Below are 17,249 nucleotides of genomic sequence, written 5' to 3'. Positions count from 1 at the left end.
ATTTCCTGTTTCTGTTTATTTGCCATGATGTCATATGTCTCTGTATTGATTTTCCTATTTCCTGTTTCTGTTTATTTGCCATGATGTCATATGTCTCTGTATTGATTGTCTTATTTCCTGTTTCTGTTTATTTGCCATGATGTCATATGTCTCTGTATTGATTGTCCTATTTCCTGTTTCTGTTTATTTGCCATGATGTCATATGTCTCTATATTGATTGTCTTATTTCCTGTTTCTGTTTATTTGCCATGATGTCATATGTCTCTATATTGATTGTCCTATTTCCTGTTTCTGTTTATTTGCCATGATGTCATATGTCTCTGTATTGATTGTCCTATTTCCTGTTTCTGTTTATTTGCCATGATGTCATATGTCTCTGTATTGATTGTCTTATTTCCTGTTTCTGTTTATTTGCCATGATGTCATATGTCTCTATATTGATTGTCTTATTTCCTGTTTCTGTTTATTTGCCATGATGTCATATGTCTCTGTATTGATTGTCTTATTTCCTGTTTCTGTTTATTTGCCATGATGTCATATGTCTCTGTATTGATTGTCTTATTTCCTGTTTCTGTTTATTTGCCATGATGTCATATGTCTCTATATTGATTGTCTTATTTCCTGTTTCTGTTTTTTTGCCATGATGTCATATGTCTCTGTATTGATTGTCTTATTTCCTGTTTCTCTTAGCATGATGGTCAGCCAATGCCAGAAGAAATCTGTGACTTTATCAACAAGTGTTTCCTAGTGTTCAGGAATTTGTTATACATACAAAACATCGAAACCAATCCTAACCAGGAGATTATAGTACTGTAAGTAGATCTGTTTTTTTACAACCTGTAGCTTTTTATAATTTTGAAAAAAAGCAAGCTATCATTATCAACTTGGAAACTTAAATACAAATGTGAAACTGTAAACAGAAAAAAAAAAGCTGGTCATAATATTTCCTGAGTCTTAGGTTAGCGGTTCAGGCTCCTTTGGGTCTATTGTTAGTCATTATTTAGAAATAAGAAGATGCTGCATGAGTGCTAATGAGACAACTCTCCATCAAAGTAACAATGCTTAAAAATTCAATTATAGGTTAAAGATGACTTTCAACACAGAGCCTTGGCTCACACTGAACAGCAATCTATAAAGGGCCCCAATTATATAAATTTTCCTATGAAATAAATTATGTATTAATGCATATTTACATTGTATGTAACCAAGGAAGGGAAAGAGTATTTCAGAATTTGTACTAATCATATTGCCTAGATTTATGGCAATGAAATATACTACTGAATTCAGTAATTTTACACAGGATGTATATGAGTTCATTGGTAATAAAGAGGATAAGGAACACTTGTTTTTCTAAGAATTGAATCTTTAGTTCTTTTCTAATAACAAATACATTGTTTAGTTTGTTATTTTGTAGCGATATATAATATATGTATGTCATCTTTAAGATTTAACACTCTCAAAAATAAGAAAGGAACATAATTGATATTCATGTACTCATAACTGAAATACTAATTTTTTTCAGGTATTTGCTTGAGAGCGGTTTAGGTGAACTGATAAATAGAATAGTTACCCTTCCCCAAAGAGTGAGTATGACTTATATGTTCAGTATTGTTATAGAGCTCACAATCTTACAAAAGTTTAATTCATTTTCCCATAGGACCCAAACAACACTTACTTTAAAAAAAAAAGGAAAGAAAAGTAAACATTTCTTCTTTGCATTTAGGGGTATAAAGGATATTGTGGTGCACATGAGATGAAAATCTATTGAAACTTGAAAAAATCTATTGAAACACTAGAAAATCTATTGAAACACTAGAAAATATATTGAAACACTAGAAAATATATTGAAACACAAGAAAATATATTGATACATTAGAAAATATATTGAAGCACTAGAAAATATATTGAAGCACTAGAAAATATATTGAAGCACCAGAAGTAGCCTATCTTTGGAAGGAAGACTACAGTGCTTTCATTGAGATTTGTGTTAGTTTGCTGTTTGTAGTACCTGATGATTTTAGGTGGTACCTCTTTTATTACTTCAATTATCATCCATCTTAGATGGGTGATGTCTTATTTGGAGAATAAACATCAATTCCATTTGTCATGTAAGCTAACAGTTCAAAGTCACAGCAGATATAAAAAAAAACTGATAAGAAAACACTGTTTGTTATTATTGACCTGATTAAGATTTTTTGAACTTCAAAATGCATCATCACATTTGTGCCATTGACAAATTAAATTAACTATACTATAGTCTTCAAAAAACAATTTTATAATAGACAGTATTAACAATACTTAGAAACAGAATTGTCAACCCACTTAATTTTATTTCCAATTCATACAAGCTCTTAAATCACTTGCTCATACTGTGGTATTTCTGTGAGTGGAAAATATCTATACTTGACCTTCAAGAAGTGTTAATTAAATGTGTCTATATAAATATTACAGGAATATTGGTGTTCTTCAATCATACAGTTAGTATCCCTGATGTATACAAGACAGGTAAGGTGTCTTAACAATATCTAAAGTTTTCAGGTTAATAAGAAAATGTTTGTCCCTGCAATACTAGACATAAGTGGGATAATTGGAATATAAGGACATTTTGAGTATTCATCAATTAGACAGCAACCTAATTGCACAAAATATGAGTTTGTATATGAAGCTCAGTATTCACTGTGCCTTATGGAAATTGGTAAAAAGCAAATTGTAAACCAATTCTTTACTTTTGTTTATCATAAAACTGACATTATATTTCCCCCTGGTCTGTGCACATACCAACCTTTTACAACCCTGATAATAGAGACAAAAGGTCTGTCTGTTTGTTCACCTCTAGCATTTTATTTATTTTTCAGACTCTGGATATTCTGAAACCCTGTCTGAACATTGATACATCTGATGAAGAAAGCTTGTCAGATTACGAAGATAGAGAGCATGACTTTTTACCTACAACAGCTATGTGTTACAACGATGAAGATGATAAAACTTCTTACACAGCCACATGTTCATTACCGGGATTATTTGGCAAAGCACTTCATATGGACGAATCAGGTGTGACTGATCTAGATACTGGACAGATAGAGAGTTCAGAGGTTAACAGGGATCAGGAAAACACAGAGGAGGATATGCTTACTGAAGATTTATCTAAGGAAAACAAAATTGAACATTTAAGGTAAAATCACCTTATAAACAGTTTTAAATTTGTGATATTATAAAACAAGAATTTCCAACATTAAGTTCTTTATTTACTTCCTTCTAGCGTAAGTATGTTAGGTTTCCTATGCCTTATAAAAAAAATATCTTTTGACTCTCTTGCCTTATTTCTAAGGTAAATTATTGACCAAATGTGAGAATGAGTTCTCAGAAACAAATGTCTTTCAGTTGGAGAATAACTATTTGGACATCAAATCTTAGAAGACTGAATAAATTTGTGATCTGGATACTGTACATTGTAAAAGACCTGTGCCACCCATTCACCCCACAAGATAAAATTTGGAACAGACGTAAGGTCAATTTGTTCAGAGGTTAACTGTGAATTTGACTCATTTCATATTGTTGTTTCAATGTTTATATGTAAATTAGATAATCTCAAATTTGATTGAATTACCAGTTGATAGGTTTCTATTTGGAATGACAAAAAAACTTTTCATTTCAGGTCACTCCTGTTGCAGTTTACAAATGATTTTATTATTAACTGTTTTGGGTTTTTGGTACACGATTTGAAGGTAAGAAATCCTTTTCTCACAAATCCTCAGGATTATTGATAAGAAGTTTTTTATAATTTGTTAAAACCAAGAAATAATATATCTATGAAAAATTGAAGTTTAAAAGAACTTGCAATTGAAATCAAGTGGCCAACCAGCATACAAGGAAGACTTAATTATGTGGTGTGAAATTATGCAAAAATTGCTTCCAATCTTTTCACAATTGATTTAAATCACTTTGAATTTCTACATGATAATTATTTGAAAGTTTGTTAAATCAAAAACTACATCAGAATGGAACAATGGTTGACAGGATTAATACATGCTGCATATACTTAAGATTCTGTTGTATACTTTTTTGTGATAGATTTTTGGGGATTCCTGTACAAAACTTTGAATTTGTTATCAGATTGATTTTTTAATTGATTTCCATACTAACATGACTAAAGCTCGGACATGATATTTCTTCATATTTGAAAGAGCCTAAAACTATGAGTCACTGGCTATGTTTAAGGTAGCACAATACAAAGATTTTATAACTCCAAGTCCCAAGTTTAAAAATGCTGTAACTTTTTTTATTAATGCTTGAAAATTTATAAAAGCGGTAGTTTTGGATAGCTAACAGATTACTCTTTCAAATTAATGCAATGTTAATATTATGCAACAATTATGTAACCAATTATAATGTTAACTGTGTCTAAAATATTTGTCACCAAATTTCCACTTTCAAATGAAATTAGCTTCTGCATAGGTATCCCTAGAGGGTTGATTTTATTATATGTTGTTCCTATGGCCATTATCTACAAAAGGGTGTCTCAGATTTCAGATAGAATGTATAGAACAAATTTTACACCTAATTAAACATTATCTTCTTTTATGTGGTTAGGATGTTTACACTAATTAGAGATTTATGAGAGAATGGAACACCATGGAGACAATCTGAGACACCCTTTTGAAGCCCATGATGTGTTGATTAAGATTTCGTTTAAATTTTCTGTATAGTTGAAGAGATGATAGAGCTAAATTCATTCGAGTGAACTTACCCAGATTTTGCCGCTAATTATATAATAATTGATTACACAATGATTGCATAATAAAAATATTGCATTCATTTAAAAGATTAATCTTTTATCTATCTATATATACCTCTTTTATTATTTTCTATGCATTCATAAGAAAGTTACAGCATTTCATAGGTTAGTGATTGGAAGTAAAAAAATCTTTGTATTGTGCTACCTTAAAATGAAGTATATTTTGATAAGTAACTTTGTACTTTTCAGAATGTTTTGATCTCAGATGTAAAGGATAATTTAGATGAAACATACTTCCTGTGGGCAATGGCTTTCTTCTTAAAAATAGCTAGAAAAGAAAATTTACCATTTAAAGTCATTAGGTAAATATATATATATCTTTCAATAATTTATTTTGGATGTAATTCGTCTTCTGATTGGCTGACATTATTTTGTTATCAGCCCATAGACATAATTTGGTCATGTGACTGTGACGTCATCAACGTTTTTTCATGGTTTTCTACGGTTTAAAATGGAATTTAGAATTAAATTATAAGAAATGACTGTAATATTTTTTCTGTCTAATCGAAGTAACATAAAAAATTTGGTGCACACTGTTAAATAACCCGCTACGCGCATTATTCAGTGTGCACCAAATTTTTATGTTATTTCTTCACAGACAGAAAAAATATTACAGTCATTCCTTAATTTAATTAATCAAGAATTTAGACAAGCATAATGTTTATTATACTTATATTTGATATTCCATTGTTTTGTCTACTGAATTAATGTCTGATCCTGGACGCAGACAATTTTTTTTTGTAAAATGGCAAGACAATTCAGAGAGATATTTGGGTTGATATAAGCATGTACTAGTTTGGTACTATGATTAACTTTTGTGTCAGAAGAACAAATGGATTAAAATTAAAATTATTCAGTCAAAGTGAAATAAAGTGTTATTTTCAAATACTTAAAAATCCTTAATTCCTGATGTAATATATTTGACTAATCATGCTAAATGCTTAAAACAAAAGAATTCTGTCTTAATGTCATGAAAAAGTCCTTCAACCCGTCAGTAGATCTTTAAGTAAGGATCAGACTGGAGTCACCATTGTTCATTGAAAGATTAAAATGGTTTCTAAAGAACAGAATGGAACAAAAGTTGTAGTTTGGAATAGCTCAATTTTAAAATGTCAACATTTATAATGCTAACATTATTTTGGTTAATGTAGGTTTGTTTTGAAGACAGAGCTGTTTGGTTTTCTGACATATCAAGGAGTAGAATTGACAGAACAACTTCTGATAGCACAGAAAAAGAAAAAGAATCTCACTAACAATATTAGAAGGTAAACATTTAATTTACATATTTTGTATTATATCTACTGGGTGACTTGCAATTAAATCATACAATTTCTTTTGTAAAATACAAAACAGATGGCATGAACAGACATCTTGAGCATGACAATGTCATTTAGTCAAGTGAAATCCAGTTGTCATTTAAAGCTGTCGTAACAGTAAGGTGTAAAAAAAAGTCAATAAGATACAACTAACAAATTAAACACACACAATATTAAAAGCTAAATGTCATTATGAAGTGATAATATTTCTGTTGAAACTTAGGCTATACATTTCTACAGTTTTATTATATTAAATTTCTTAATGAACCTTGATTGACAGTGTCATATTAAATTGATAAGTTATATGATCTGTTCAGGACAGTTTTATTTATGATATAGTTACACTGCTTTTAATGCTTTTTGTGGTTTCAGGCTTCATCTGACTATTACTGCACTTAATGAAATATTGAAGACTTTGTCAAAGTGTTCATCAGATGAAACCTTGGAGGACTATGACAAGGAATATTTAGTGGGATTACAGAGTAAGTATATTAAAAATCAGTGTACATTGATATAGGAAGATGTGGTAGGAGTGCCAATTAGACAACTCTCCATCCAAATCACAATTATAAAAGTAAACCATTAAAGGTCAAGGTACGGTTTTCAAGCCTAGGCTCACACCGACAGAAAGCTATAAAGGGCCCCAAAAAATTACTGGTGTAAAACCAATCAAACGGGAAAACCAATGGTCTTATCTATATAAAAAAATGAGAGACAAGAAACACTTAAGAACAACATAAACAGATGGCAACCACTGAACATCAGATTCCTTGTTCATAAATGTTTGTTTTTTCCAAGAAAGTAATGGAAAGACTTACACTATCTATTAAAAACAACTTTAACCCAGCCACATGAGGAGTTATATAAAGGGGAAATCCAATGTCATAAGTCGAAAATTATAAAGAATACCCTCTGAAAATTTATATCTAAAAATTCTTGTTTTTATGTTGTCTTCTCTCTTTCAAACAAATGTTGTCAGATTATAGTTGCAAATGACAAATCTATGTAACATAAGATATCTTTTTTTTACCCTTGTTCGTCATTCCAAAATTCTGTATTCCAAAATTCCGTAATTCCGAAATTCTGTAATTCCAAAATTCTGTAATTCTGTCAATCCGTCATTCTGCAACAATCCATTATACTGAGTTTTTTTCTAAACACCTTCAGATATTGGGCTGATTTTTGGTATGTGAGTTAACCATGATGGGTTACAGATCAAGGTTAAGTTTCATTCCGCTCCACTAATTGTTGCCGAAATTACGGGCTTTGGACTTTGAAAAATTGTTGAAAATCACAGTTATACAGACTTTTTTTCCAAACGCCTTCAGATATTGGGCTGGTTTTTAATATGTAAGTTAACCATGATGAGTTACAGATCAAGTTTAAGTTTCGTTCCGCTCCACTAATTTATACCGAAATTATTGGCTTTGGACTTTGAGAATTTGTTGATAATCGTTGAAAATCAGAGCTATACAGTCTTTTTTTCTAAACGCCTTCAGATATTGGGCTGATTTTTGATATGTGAGTTAACCATGATAAGTTACAGATCAAGTTAAAGTTTGTTCCGCTCCACTAATTTTTGCGGAAATTACGGGCTTTGCACTTTGAAAAATTGTTGAAAATCACAGTTATACACTTTTTTTCCAAAAGCCTTCAGATATTGGGCTGGTTTTTAATATGTGAGTTAACCATGATGAGTTACAGATCAAGTTTAAGTTTCGTTCGGCTCCACTAATTTATGCCGAAATTACGGGCTTTGGACTTTGAGAATTTGTTGATAATCGTTGAAAAACAGAGTTATACGGTCTTTTTTTCTAAACGCCTTCAGATATTGGGCTGATTTTTGATATGAGAGTTAACCATGATAAGTTACAGATCAAGTTTAAGTTTGTTTCGCTCCACTAATTTTTGCGGAAATTACGGGCTTTGAACTTTGAAAAATTGTTGAAAATCACAGTTATACAGACTTTTTTTCCAAACGCCTTCAGATATTGGGCTGATTTTTAATATGTGAGTTAACCATGATGAGTTACAGATCAAGTTTAAGTTTCATTCTGCTCCACTAATTTTTGCTGAAATTACAGGCTTTTGACTTTGAGAAATTGTTGAAAATCACAGTCATACAGACTTTTTTTCCAAATGCCTTCAGATATTGGGCTGATTTTTGGTATGTGAGTTAACCATGATGAGTTACAGATCAATTTTAAGTTTTGTTTTGCTCCACTAATTTATGCCGAAATTACAGTCTTTGGACTTCAAAAATTTGTTGAAACTCACAGTTATACAGTGTTTTTTTCTAAACGCCTTCAGATATTGGTCTGATTTTTGGTACATTGTAAGTGAGTTAACCATGATGAGTTACAGGTCAAGTTTAAACTTAGTTCTGCTCCGCTATTTTTTGCTGAAATTACGGGCTTTGGACTTTGATAAATTATTGAAAACCACAGTTATACAGATTTTGAGCTGATGTTTGATATGTGAGACTACCATCATGTTTGTGTCCACATGTGTTTATATTGAAATTGCAGATTTTTCACCTTTTTGGGAAAGGGCCATTCGTGTTGCTTTGACACACCTAGTTTTTATTAAAAAACATTAGCAATACATACTCAGGAAGTCTGAAGCATTTACCTCAAATCATTCAGGAACATAATCATGGACCATGTAAACAATAACCTCACATAGACCAGAACTATGAAAACATCAACCTTAAACAGTCTTACCATGGAAAAATTATCACATATAGTCAGGGACCATGTTTACAGTATTCTTACACAGTTCATGATTGATTTAATATGCAATTTATATATATTTGACCTTTTCTATTTAGAGTTGGACATTTATATCGGAAATATAATTTCTGTTATGTTTATTATATGTTTATGTGCCTATCTGAAACCATTTATAGCCGTTTAGGGATAATGATGTCTCTATATTTTAATATAAAACATGATTTAAATGATGTCTCTGTATTAATATAAAACATGATTTAAATGATGCTCTGCTTTTAAGTATGAGAATTTTTTTTAAATTTACATGTATTTTAAGACCAATTTAAATTATTTTTTCAGAGGACCTTGCAAATGTGACGGAACTTAGAATGGTGTTTTTCCTACTTATCAGACATTATCAATCCAAAGATACAAGTTTGTGTTTCCTAGAGGACTTGATCAGTACAAATCATACATATCTATCATTGTTAGATTCATGGGACAGAAAAGGATGGGTTATTGACAGCTTTAACATGAAGGAGCATATTAAATTGTAAGTATATAGATTGGTGGATATTACAAAAGCTCCCTTTTAAAAGTTGTTATGAATCAATGAATTTGATTAATTAAAGTGCGGGTTTAAAGTTATTTCTCAGAAAGGTGTGTAGACATCAACTTGAAACCGGGTAGGCATGTTTAATGTAAGGTGATTACAACAACTACTGGGTTTAACACATATTTAGCACGTCACTATACAAGGGAATGTGGTAGAGAGAGTTTGGAAAGCACGTCACTATACAAGGGAATGTGGTAGAGAGAGTTTGGTAAGCACGTCACTATACAAGGGAATGTGGTAGAGAGAGTTTGGTAAGCACGTCACTATACAAGGGAATGTGGTAGAGAGAGTTTGGTAAGCACGTCACTATACAAGGGAATGTGGTAGAGAGAGTTTGGTAAGCACGTCACTATACAAGGGAATGTGGTAGAGAGAGTTTGGTAAGCACGTCACTATACAAGGGAATGTGGTAGAGAGAGTTTGGTAAGCACGTCACTATACAAGGGAATGTGGTAGAGAGAGTTTGGTAAGCACGTCACTATACAAGGGAATGTGGTAGAGAGAGTTTGGTAAGCACGTCACTATACAAGGGAATGTGGTAGAGAGAGTTTGGTAAGCACGTCACTATACAAGGGAATGTGGTAGAGAGAGTTTGGTAAGCACGTCACTATACAAGGGAATGTGGTAGAGAGAGTTTGGTAAGCACGTCACTATACAAGGGAATGTGGTAGAGAGAGTTTGGTATACTGTTCTTTTGATATTTATTCTTGTTTTTAAGTGATAGGAAGATCATATTTAACTCATACTACTAATGTACTCATTTTCTGAACATGAAAGCCATCACTCATAACCGGTTTCATTCATTTGATATTTTGTGTGACATGCAAGTAGTCAGATGTTTTGGGTATGCAATTGAATTATACAATGTCCTGAAATCAAGTATCCAGGACAATTTTTTTTTTTAAAACTTGAAAATTGACAAATTCAATAAATAATTATATTTATTGTTTACTTCTTGGTTTCAGATATGCAAATCGTAACATCATGCAGTATTATGGTACAATGCTTGAGAACTTTGAGAATAACCGATCTGTGGTAAATTTGTATGTATTTACTATGATGCAACATATAGCTGGAGATTGTGAGAAACCTGAGGTATTGATGCAGATGCCTATTATACAAGCTTTGATGGAAATTGATGGTAGCAAAATCTGTATGACAAAGGTAATGCTTATAAGGTGTACACCCTTTTATTTACTACAAACAGTTAACACTTAACAATTGTGTGTTTTCTGTCTATTATATATAATCAAACACTATAATGATGATCTACACCATTTAAAGTTCTATTTAGCAGTATGATTTTTAAATACAAACTAAAACTGTATAGGAAAGTATACTCTTTCTGTCATCTTTAAAGTAATATTTATTAGTAACTGGCATTTTGTAATTGCCAGATTTTGTATAATTTTGTGAAAGAAATTTGTAGAATGATTTATAGCTATTGATAATCTTACCAAAAGTTGAAATTTTTGATATTTTTATAATAATTAATGTTTTGTTTTTATCTTGTAGGAAATGAAAGACTTGAAGGAGTTTTTGTTGAACAGATTTGACAATCTGACCAAAACTGACCCATATGCAGCTGCTATGGAATTATATGGTATTCAGGAAAATAAAGATCAAATGTAAGTAACATTAGTTCAGGTGTTTTAAATAAAAAGGAATGTCAATCAAGTAACTTGTCTTAATAGTAAAAATATCTTGAATTTTAATATCCAATCAATCTGACAGCACATAAAATTAAGTTAATTTGAATTCCTTGAGTAATTGAGATCTATCATAACAAGGCAAGATTCAAAACAACAAAACTGATAAATTTCAAATGTTTTGTAACATAATACATAATTCAGCTCCAACTTATTATCAAATAATTACATTAGATGTATGTTTCATTATAATATGTTATTCTGATTGGCTAACTGCACATCACATGTTATTCCTTAAGCAGTTGTTTCACACAATAAAACTTATCATTCATGATGACACGAGCATGACAAGGTCCCATAATAAAGTGCACAGGTAAATTAAATAAAAACTTGATGTAAGTCGTGTTTTCATTATCCTAGCTAAAAAATGTAATTATAAGTATTGAATGCTTCTTTTTGTAACTTCATAGGGTTGTAAAAGTGTTGACTGTGCGCACATTTTTAGAATGAAGCGCTTCCGCGCTTCATACAAAATGTACTTTGGTCAACGCTTTTACACCCCAATAAAGTTATAAAAAGAAGCATTCAATTCTTAAATATAATTATGCCCTGTGCACTTTACTTAAATACCACACACACACACCTTTCCTTTTTCATATCTCCTATGAAATAGTTGCCACTGTACATGTATGTAAAGCAATCAACAATCAATCAACATGTCACTTCCTTTCTTGTATCCTTTCTTTGATAGCTATCTCTCAACGTATATTTAAATATATTTTGGTTCAAATAATATTCATATGACGATTAAGTGTACACGTAACACATTGTATTTCAGTATTGAGAAATGTGCCAATGGACTAATGTCACTAGACTAAAAAGTTATGTACTATGGCATTGTTTTACAAATTGGATGAAAGTGTTAATAGACTGATAATTAGAAATTTTGTAATTTGACATCATTATTTTGTATGGAGGAAGGTGCTAACAGACTGATAATTTGAAATTTTGTGATTTGACATTATTATTTTGTATGGAGGAAGGAACAAACTGATAATTTGAAATTTTGTATTATGACATTGTTTTTCAGAATAAATGATAATGTTAATAGATGTCATAACAGGGGGTGTAGGCCTGTAGGGGTATTGGTATTTGCACAGACAAACAGGAAAGAAATAACCATTTCCTAATGAAGGAATGATTAAAACAAATATCTCAAACACTGCTTTTTACCAATTTGCAAAAAACACCGAACACAATACATGAAAAAGCATCAAAATTAAAAATGCAAACATTTTGAAGAATGAAATTTTGTAATATGACTTCCTTTTTCAGTATGGAAGAAAGTGTTGAAGATTCTGCCGAGGTAGATGATATGTTGTTTGCATTATACACAGAATTACAGAACAGCAGAGATGTGGTGGACATAATGGTAGACAGATTTGCTGATATAGGCATCACCATTACAGCACAACAGGTTCGATATTATTTAATTTTAAATAGTATAAAGCACAATTTAAACAAAAACTTTTGTTTTTCTTGGCACTGAGACTGTGACATTTCAAGTAGTATTTTTGTCTGTGTTTAGATAAACACTTCACTTTATTATGTTTAGTAAAAAATGCTTTTGGTTTTTGTTTTTTTTAATTTTAAATGGTGGTTTAATTTTTTTGGTTCCAAATTTATACACCAAAAAAGTCGCAAATTCTTATTTTTATTTTACTAGAAGAAATCACTTGGCATTGTAGGGAAAGTATATAATTTATTTTAAATGTAATACCAATTTGCATGTGAATTATCTAAACGACATGCCACAACACAATAATTATACCCCGCTTTGAAAAAAAGGGGGGTATACTGTTTTGCCTCTGTCTGTCCTTCCGTCAGTCCGTCAGTCCGTCAGTCCGTCCCTCCCATGAATATTTTTCGTCACATTTTTCTCAGGAACTACACTACCAGGATATCTGAAATTTGGTTTCAGGCTTGATATAAGTCAGCTATACTGTGTGATGCGTTTTCAGATTCATCACTTATAACTTCATGTTTACCGAACACTTGTATCATTTTTACACCTGATAGCCAAGTTGAAAATTTTTCGTCACATTTTTCTCAGGAACTGCACTACCAGGATTTCTGATATTTGGTTTCAGACTTGATATAAGTCAGCTATACCGTGTGATGCGTTTTCAGATTCATCACTTGACAACTTCCTTTTTACCGAACACTTGTATTATTTTACACATGATAACCAAGTTGAAAATTTTTGTCACATTTTTCTCAGGAACTACAATACAAGGATTTCTGAAATTTGGTTTCAGGGTTTATATAAGTCTGCAATACTGTGTGATGCATTTTCAGATTCATCACTCGACAACTTCCTGTTAACCCAACACTTGTATGATTTTACATATGATAGCCAAGTTGAAAATTTTCGTCACATTTTTCTCCGGAATTACTATACAAGGATTTCTGAAATTTGGTTTCAGGATTTATACAAGTCAGCTATACCGTGTAATGCGTTTTCAGATTCATCACTCAACAACTTCCTGTTTACCGAACACTTGCATATTTTTACACTATTAAAATTATCCACTTGCGGCGGGGGTTTCATCAGTGAGCAGTAGCTCGCAGTTTCACTTGTTTGAATTGCATAGGACACAATACCTTATTGTTTTGTTGGCCAGAATTCCTGTCTTAGTACAAGTTAAATTAAATGGGTTTATGTATTTAATATATGTGTTATTTATTTTCAGGTTTGGTCCAGGCTTTATGACAATGGATTGATAGACGATACTGAATACTTTGCAAATAAGGTAGAGTCTCAGATTCCTTTTTTAACATATAAAAGTCTTAAAGGATATTGGGTGGAATTAAAATGAACAAAAGCTGCATTTAATAATTGGAAATAAACATAACAACAACAGCATGAATACTGACAGTTTTTGAAAGGTCTTCAACACATTCAACACAAGCTGAAGCACTCACATCACATCAACACAAGGCATCAATATATACTACTTATTAAGCTGAAGATACATATGCAGGAACATTAATTAAAAATCATGTATAAAGAAGGAAAGTCTTTCTGCAAATAGGCTATCATACAACAATGACAAACATACATTTATTGACTACCTGGTGTACCACAGGACAAAAGTAAAAAAAGGAATGAACATTTTATAATCCCTGATAAGATGTATTCACAATATGATAAACCATACCACATTACTTGACAATTTATGTTGATGAGAGTTTGGAGATGAAACAAATTTTGATCTTTAAAGTACTTGATCAGCTTCAACAGTAAAAAAATTTTAAAAAGATATACATGTACTTAAGTAGTTATTGAACAAATTCTTCTCATATTTCAATTCTATAATTGTCTTTTTCCAGAAATTAGTGACTGTTAAAGATTTAATAGAGAGTAAACTGTTGGACAGTGAAGATAAGGATGTGATAGAGTGGTGTGTTAATGCTCTTAAAGAGAAACAACAGGACGAGAATCTCAAATGGATCCAAACATTACTGTGTGAAACTGCATACGTCAGACTTGGTAGGTTCTCTTATCAATAATGTCTCTTAATTTTACACTCCTGATTAAATTCAGCAGCTTTCCATCCAAGGCTCAAAAATGCAGTTTCGTAAACATTAAAAATTTGATAAATGATATACGCTAAAAATAAATAAGAACCTGCAAAATTAAATTAACAAAACAAATTTAATAACTGATGAAAGAAAACATATATGTTTTATTTTAAACAGTAACTGAACGATTTTATTTTTAACAGCAATTTATCATTTATGGAAACGACAACATGCAAATTCCATAAAAGATGCACCAAACTTATGTGCTATTGTAATTTTTCAATGTATTTTTCAAAATTGTTTTTTTAGGGAAACAGTGTGAAAGAAATCTTCAATGTCAGGAACCAGTGACAATGTTTCATGTTGGTAGGTAATTGTTTGAAAATAAGTCTTTGCTAATGCTAAATTTAGAGTATTGCTCATATCATTTGCAGAAATGATTAGACTCAATTTACAAATCTGTCAGAAATTTGTCTACAACTGATAGCAAGTTTACCCTTTAAGCACAAGTTTCATACATAAAAAAATTGAACATGTAAAAGTTGGATTTAACACAAAGATTGGTTGTATAAGGTGAAAATTTCCCTAAAGTATGAAGACTGTCAAGAGGATTGATTGAAATAAGGTACTTTTCTTGTGTAATCAACTCCCACCTAGTTTTGAACCAGGTGCCTTAATTTTCTAGTATGTTTGCATAACATTGAAGAGTTGCACCTCATTTTACATATATTTATATATATACTGCAGATGTGCTATTTGAGCAGTCAAATTGCATTGACTGTATATTCATATGTGATATACAGTCACTGACCATATATCACCTTGTTTATGACTTTGACAATGCGTTTCCGTAGAGTTTTATTTATGACGTCAATAAAATATACAGGTTCGCGGCAATTTTACGTTGTCTGCTCACAATTAAAGAATGACGGTTTTTACCCTAAATACTTCATTTAGAACAGTTATAAGAGTTGCAGTATATAAAGAATAATCATACATTGTCTCAAAATATCAATCTGTTATTTGTACTCGGCTCGAAACAGGTAGAAATGCTCGGCACAGCCTCGCTTTCTACCTGTTTCTAAGCCTTGTACAAATAACATTGATATTTCGAGACAATGTATGGTTATTCTATATATATATATAATGCAGTAGATGCAGATTTCACAACGGATGAAACCAGAGCAATTTTTACTTCCATTCCTGATGGAGCAATAACATTTTGTGTAACTTAAACTTCACCTACAGATTTAACCAAGAGCTTTCAAACTTTCTAAAATGTTTTATATACATTGAGTACATAGACTTTCTATTATGTATAAATTTTTATAATTTTGCAGTAGCATTCTCATTTGGAGGGCATCCATTTGACTTTTATTTTTAGGATATTGTTTAATTAAGCTTATGTGTCCTGCGAGACTAGTTTAAATTTGTAGAAACCAGAAGTTACATGTATCTTCTTTCCATAAAGTGGGAATCATTGGGGTCTAAGCGTGACGCAGGATTGCCGATTGTTTGTAAGCATGACACGTGAAAGTCAAATTATTTGTTCGGTGAAAACGGGAAATGAAGTCTTGCCGGACACAGGAAATTACAAAACAATGAAAATTACTTAAGTACATAGTGTAAGCGGGATCAGAACCCCCCAATGAGACCCCCCATAAGTGATTGGGATAAAACATGTAGTGGATTTAATAGGAAACTTGTTGAATTTAAATTGAAAAAATAGATAAATCAATTAACAAGGTTTTATTTTGTATGTTTATTGCAGTGAAAGGAAGTTCTGTTCCCTTGGTGATATATAAAGAGGAACAAGAGCCAATATTACATGATGAACACTTTACCGTACTCTTACACTACCTTGGATTTCATACACCACAGGATGTTGACATGATATTCCCCAGAATTCCAAGTTTCTGGACATCAGAGCAGCTGATTCAACAAGCAGAAAAACTAGGACCAATTAGTAAAGGTAATACCATGTGAAAATAGAAAACATAGCATGACAGAACTGGATACATGCATAGAGGAAAATAAAAGAAAGAAACCCTTACTTTCTTTAGCTAATTAAAATATGCCACAAAGGTCAATACAAGTACCTGTAACAGATTGACCTTCTCTGTTAAATTGTTTATGATTTACTAGTGTTTGCAGTTCTCAAAACATTTTTAATAATACTAAAATTTTGATATATTTTTAAATGGTTTTTGGACTAGCAAATATAATGCTTATACAGAATGTAAAAGATATGTAGAAGTTTAACGAATTCACAAGAACTCAAACTATTCTGAAATTTTTGAGAGATGATAACAATATGTTTTTATTTTTATTTGGGTTACAAACAAAGATTAATAACTTCCACTCTTCATGTAAACTTGATTGCCAATTGCTTTCATTTCATATTATTGAAAAGCAGCATTCAATTCTATAATAAATATTTATTTTTCAGATATTCTAAAGTTTGATCCAACATCTGTGAAATATGAAGATGAACAGTTTCCATTCTCCACCAGACAGAACGAAACCATATACAGTAATTCCAAAGAGATCTCAGTACAGTATGTACTTTATTTAAGT

The 17,249-nt window shown here is 31.3% G+C and overlaps 1 protein-coding gene across 2 annotated transcripts in view; it reads left to right on the top strand.

Moving 5' to 3' along the window:
* The window catches only part of LOC139517727 (protein timeless-like), a 36,679-nt gene that overhangs the window by 17,969 nt on the left and 1,461 nt on the right, over positions 1-17,249 (top strand). For both annotated transcript variants that reach the window (XM_071309092.1, XM_071309093.1), the window contains 17 exons: positions 691-812; positions 1,523-1,583; positions 2,452-2,505; positions 2,856-3,172; positions 3,656-3,725; positions 4,985-5,097; positions 5,947-6,060; positions 6,484-6,593; positions 9,183-9,375; positions 10,404-10,602; positions 10,954-11,066; positions 12,423-12,564; positions 13,841-13,900; positions 14,481-14,640; positions 14,982-15,038; positions 16,444-16,644; positions 17,122-17,230. In XM_071309092.1, coding sequence (XP_071165193.1) covers positions 691-812; positions 1,523-1,583; positions 2,452-2,505; positions 2,856-3,172; positions 3,656-3,725; positions 4,985-5,097; positions 5,947-6,060; positions 6,484-6,593; positions 9,183-9,375; positions 10,404-10,602; positions 10,954-11,066; positions 12,423-12,564; positions 13,841-13,900; positions 14,481-14,640; positions 14,982-15,038; positions 16,444-16,644; positions 17,122-17,230 — 2,195 coding nt within the window. The remainder of the gene's footprint in view (positions 1-690; positions 813-1,522; positions 1,584-2,451; positions 2,506-2,855; positions 3,173-3,655; positions 3,726-4,984; positions 5,098-5,946; positions 6,061-6,483; positions 6,594-9,182; positions 9,376-10,403; positions 10,603-10,953; positions 11,067-12,422; positions 12,565-13,840; positions 13,901-14,480; positions 14,641-14,981; positions 15,039-16,443; positions 16,645-17,121; positions 17,231-17,249) is intronic.

The sequence above is a fragment of the Mytilus edulis genome, chromosome 3, assembly GCF_963676685.1.
Source record: "Mytilus edulis chromosome 3, xbMytEdul2.2, whole genome shotgun sequence".
In the NCBI taxonomy this organism is placed as follows: Eukaryota; Metazoa; Mollusca; class Bivalvia; order Mytilida; family Mytilidae; genus Mytilus; species Mytilus edulis.
The sequence above is the reverse complement of the archived record's forward strand: the minus strand, read 5'-3'. Positions and strand labels throughout refer to the sequence as shown.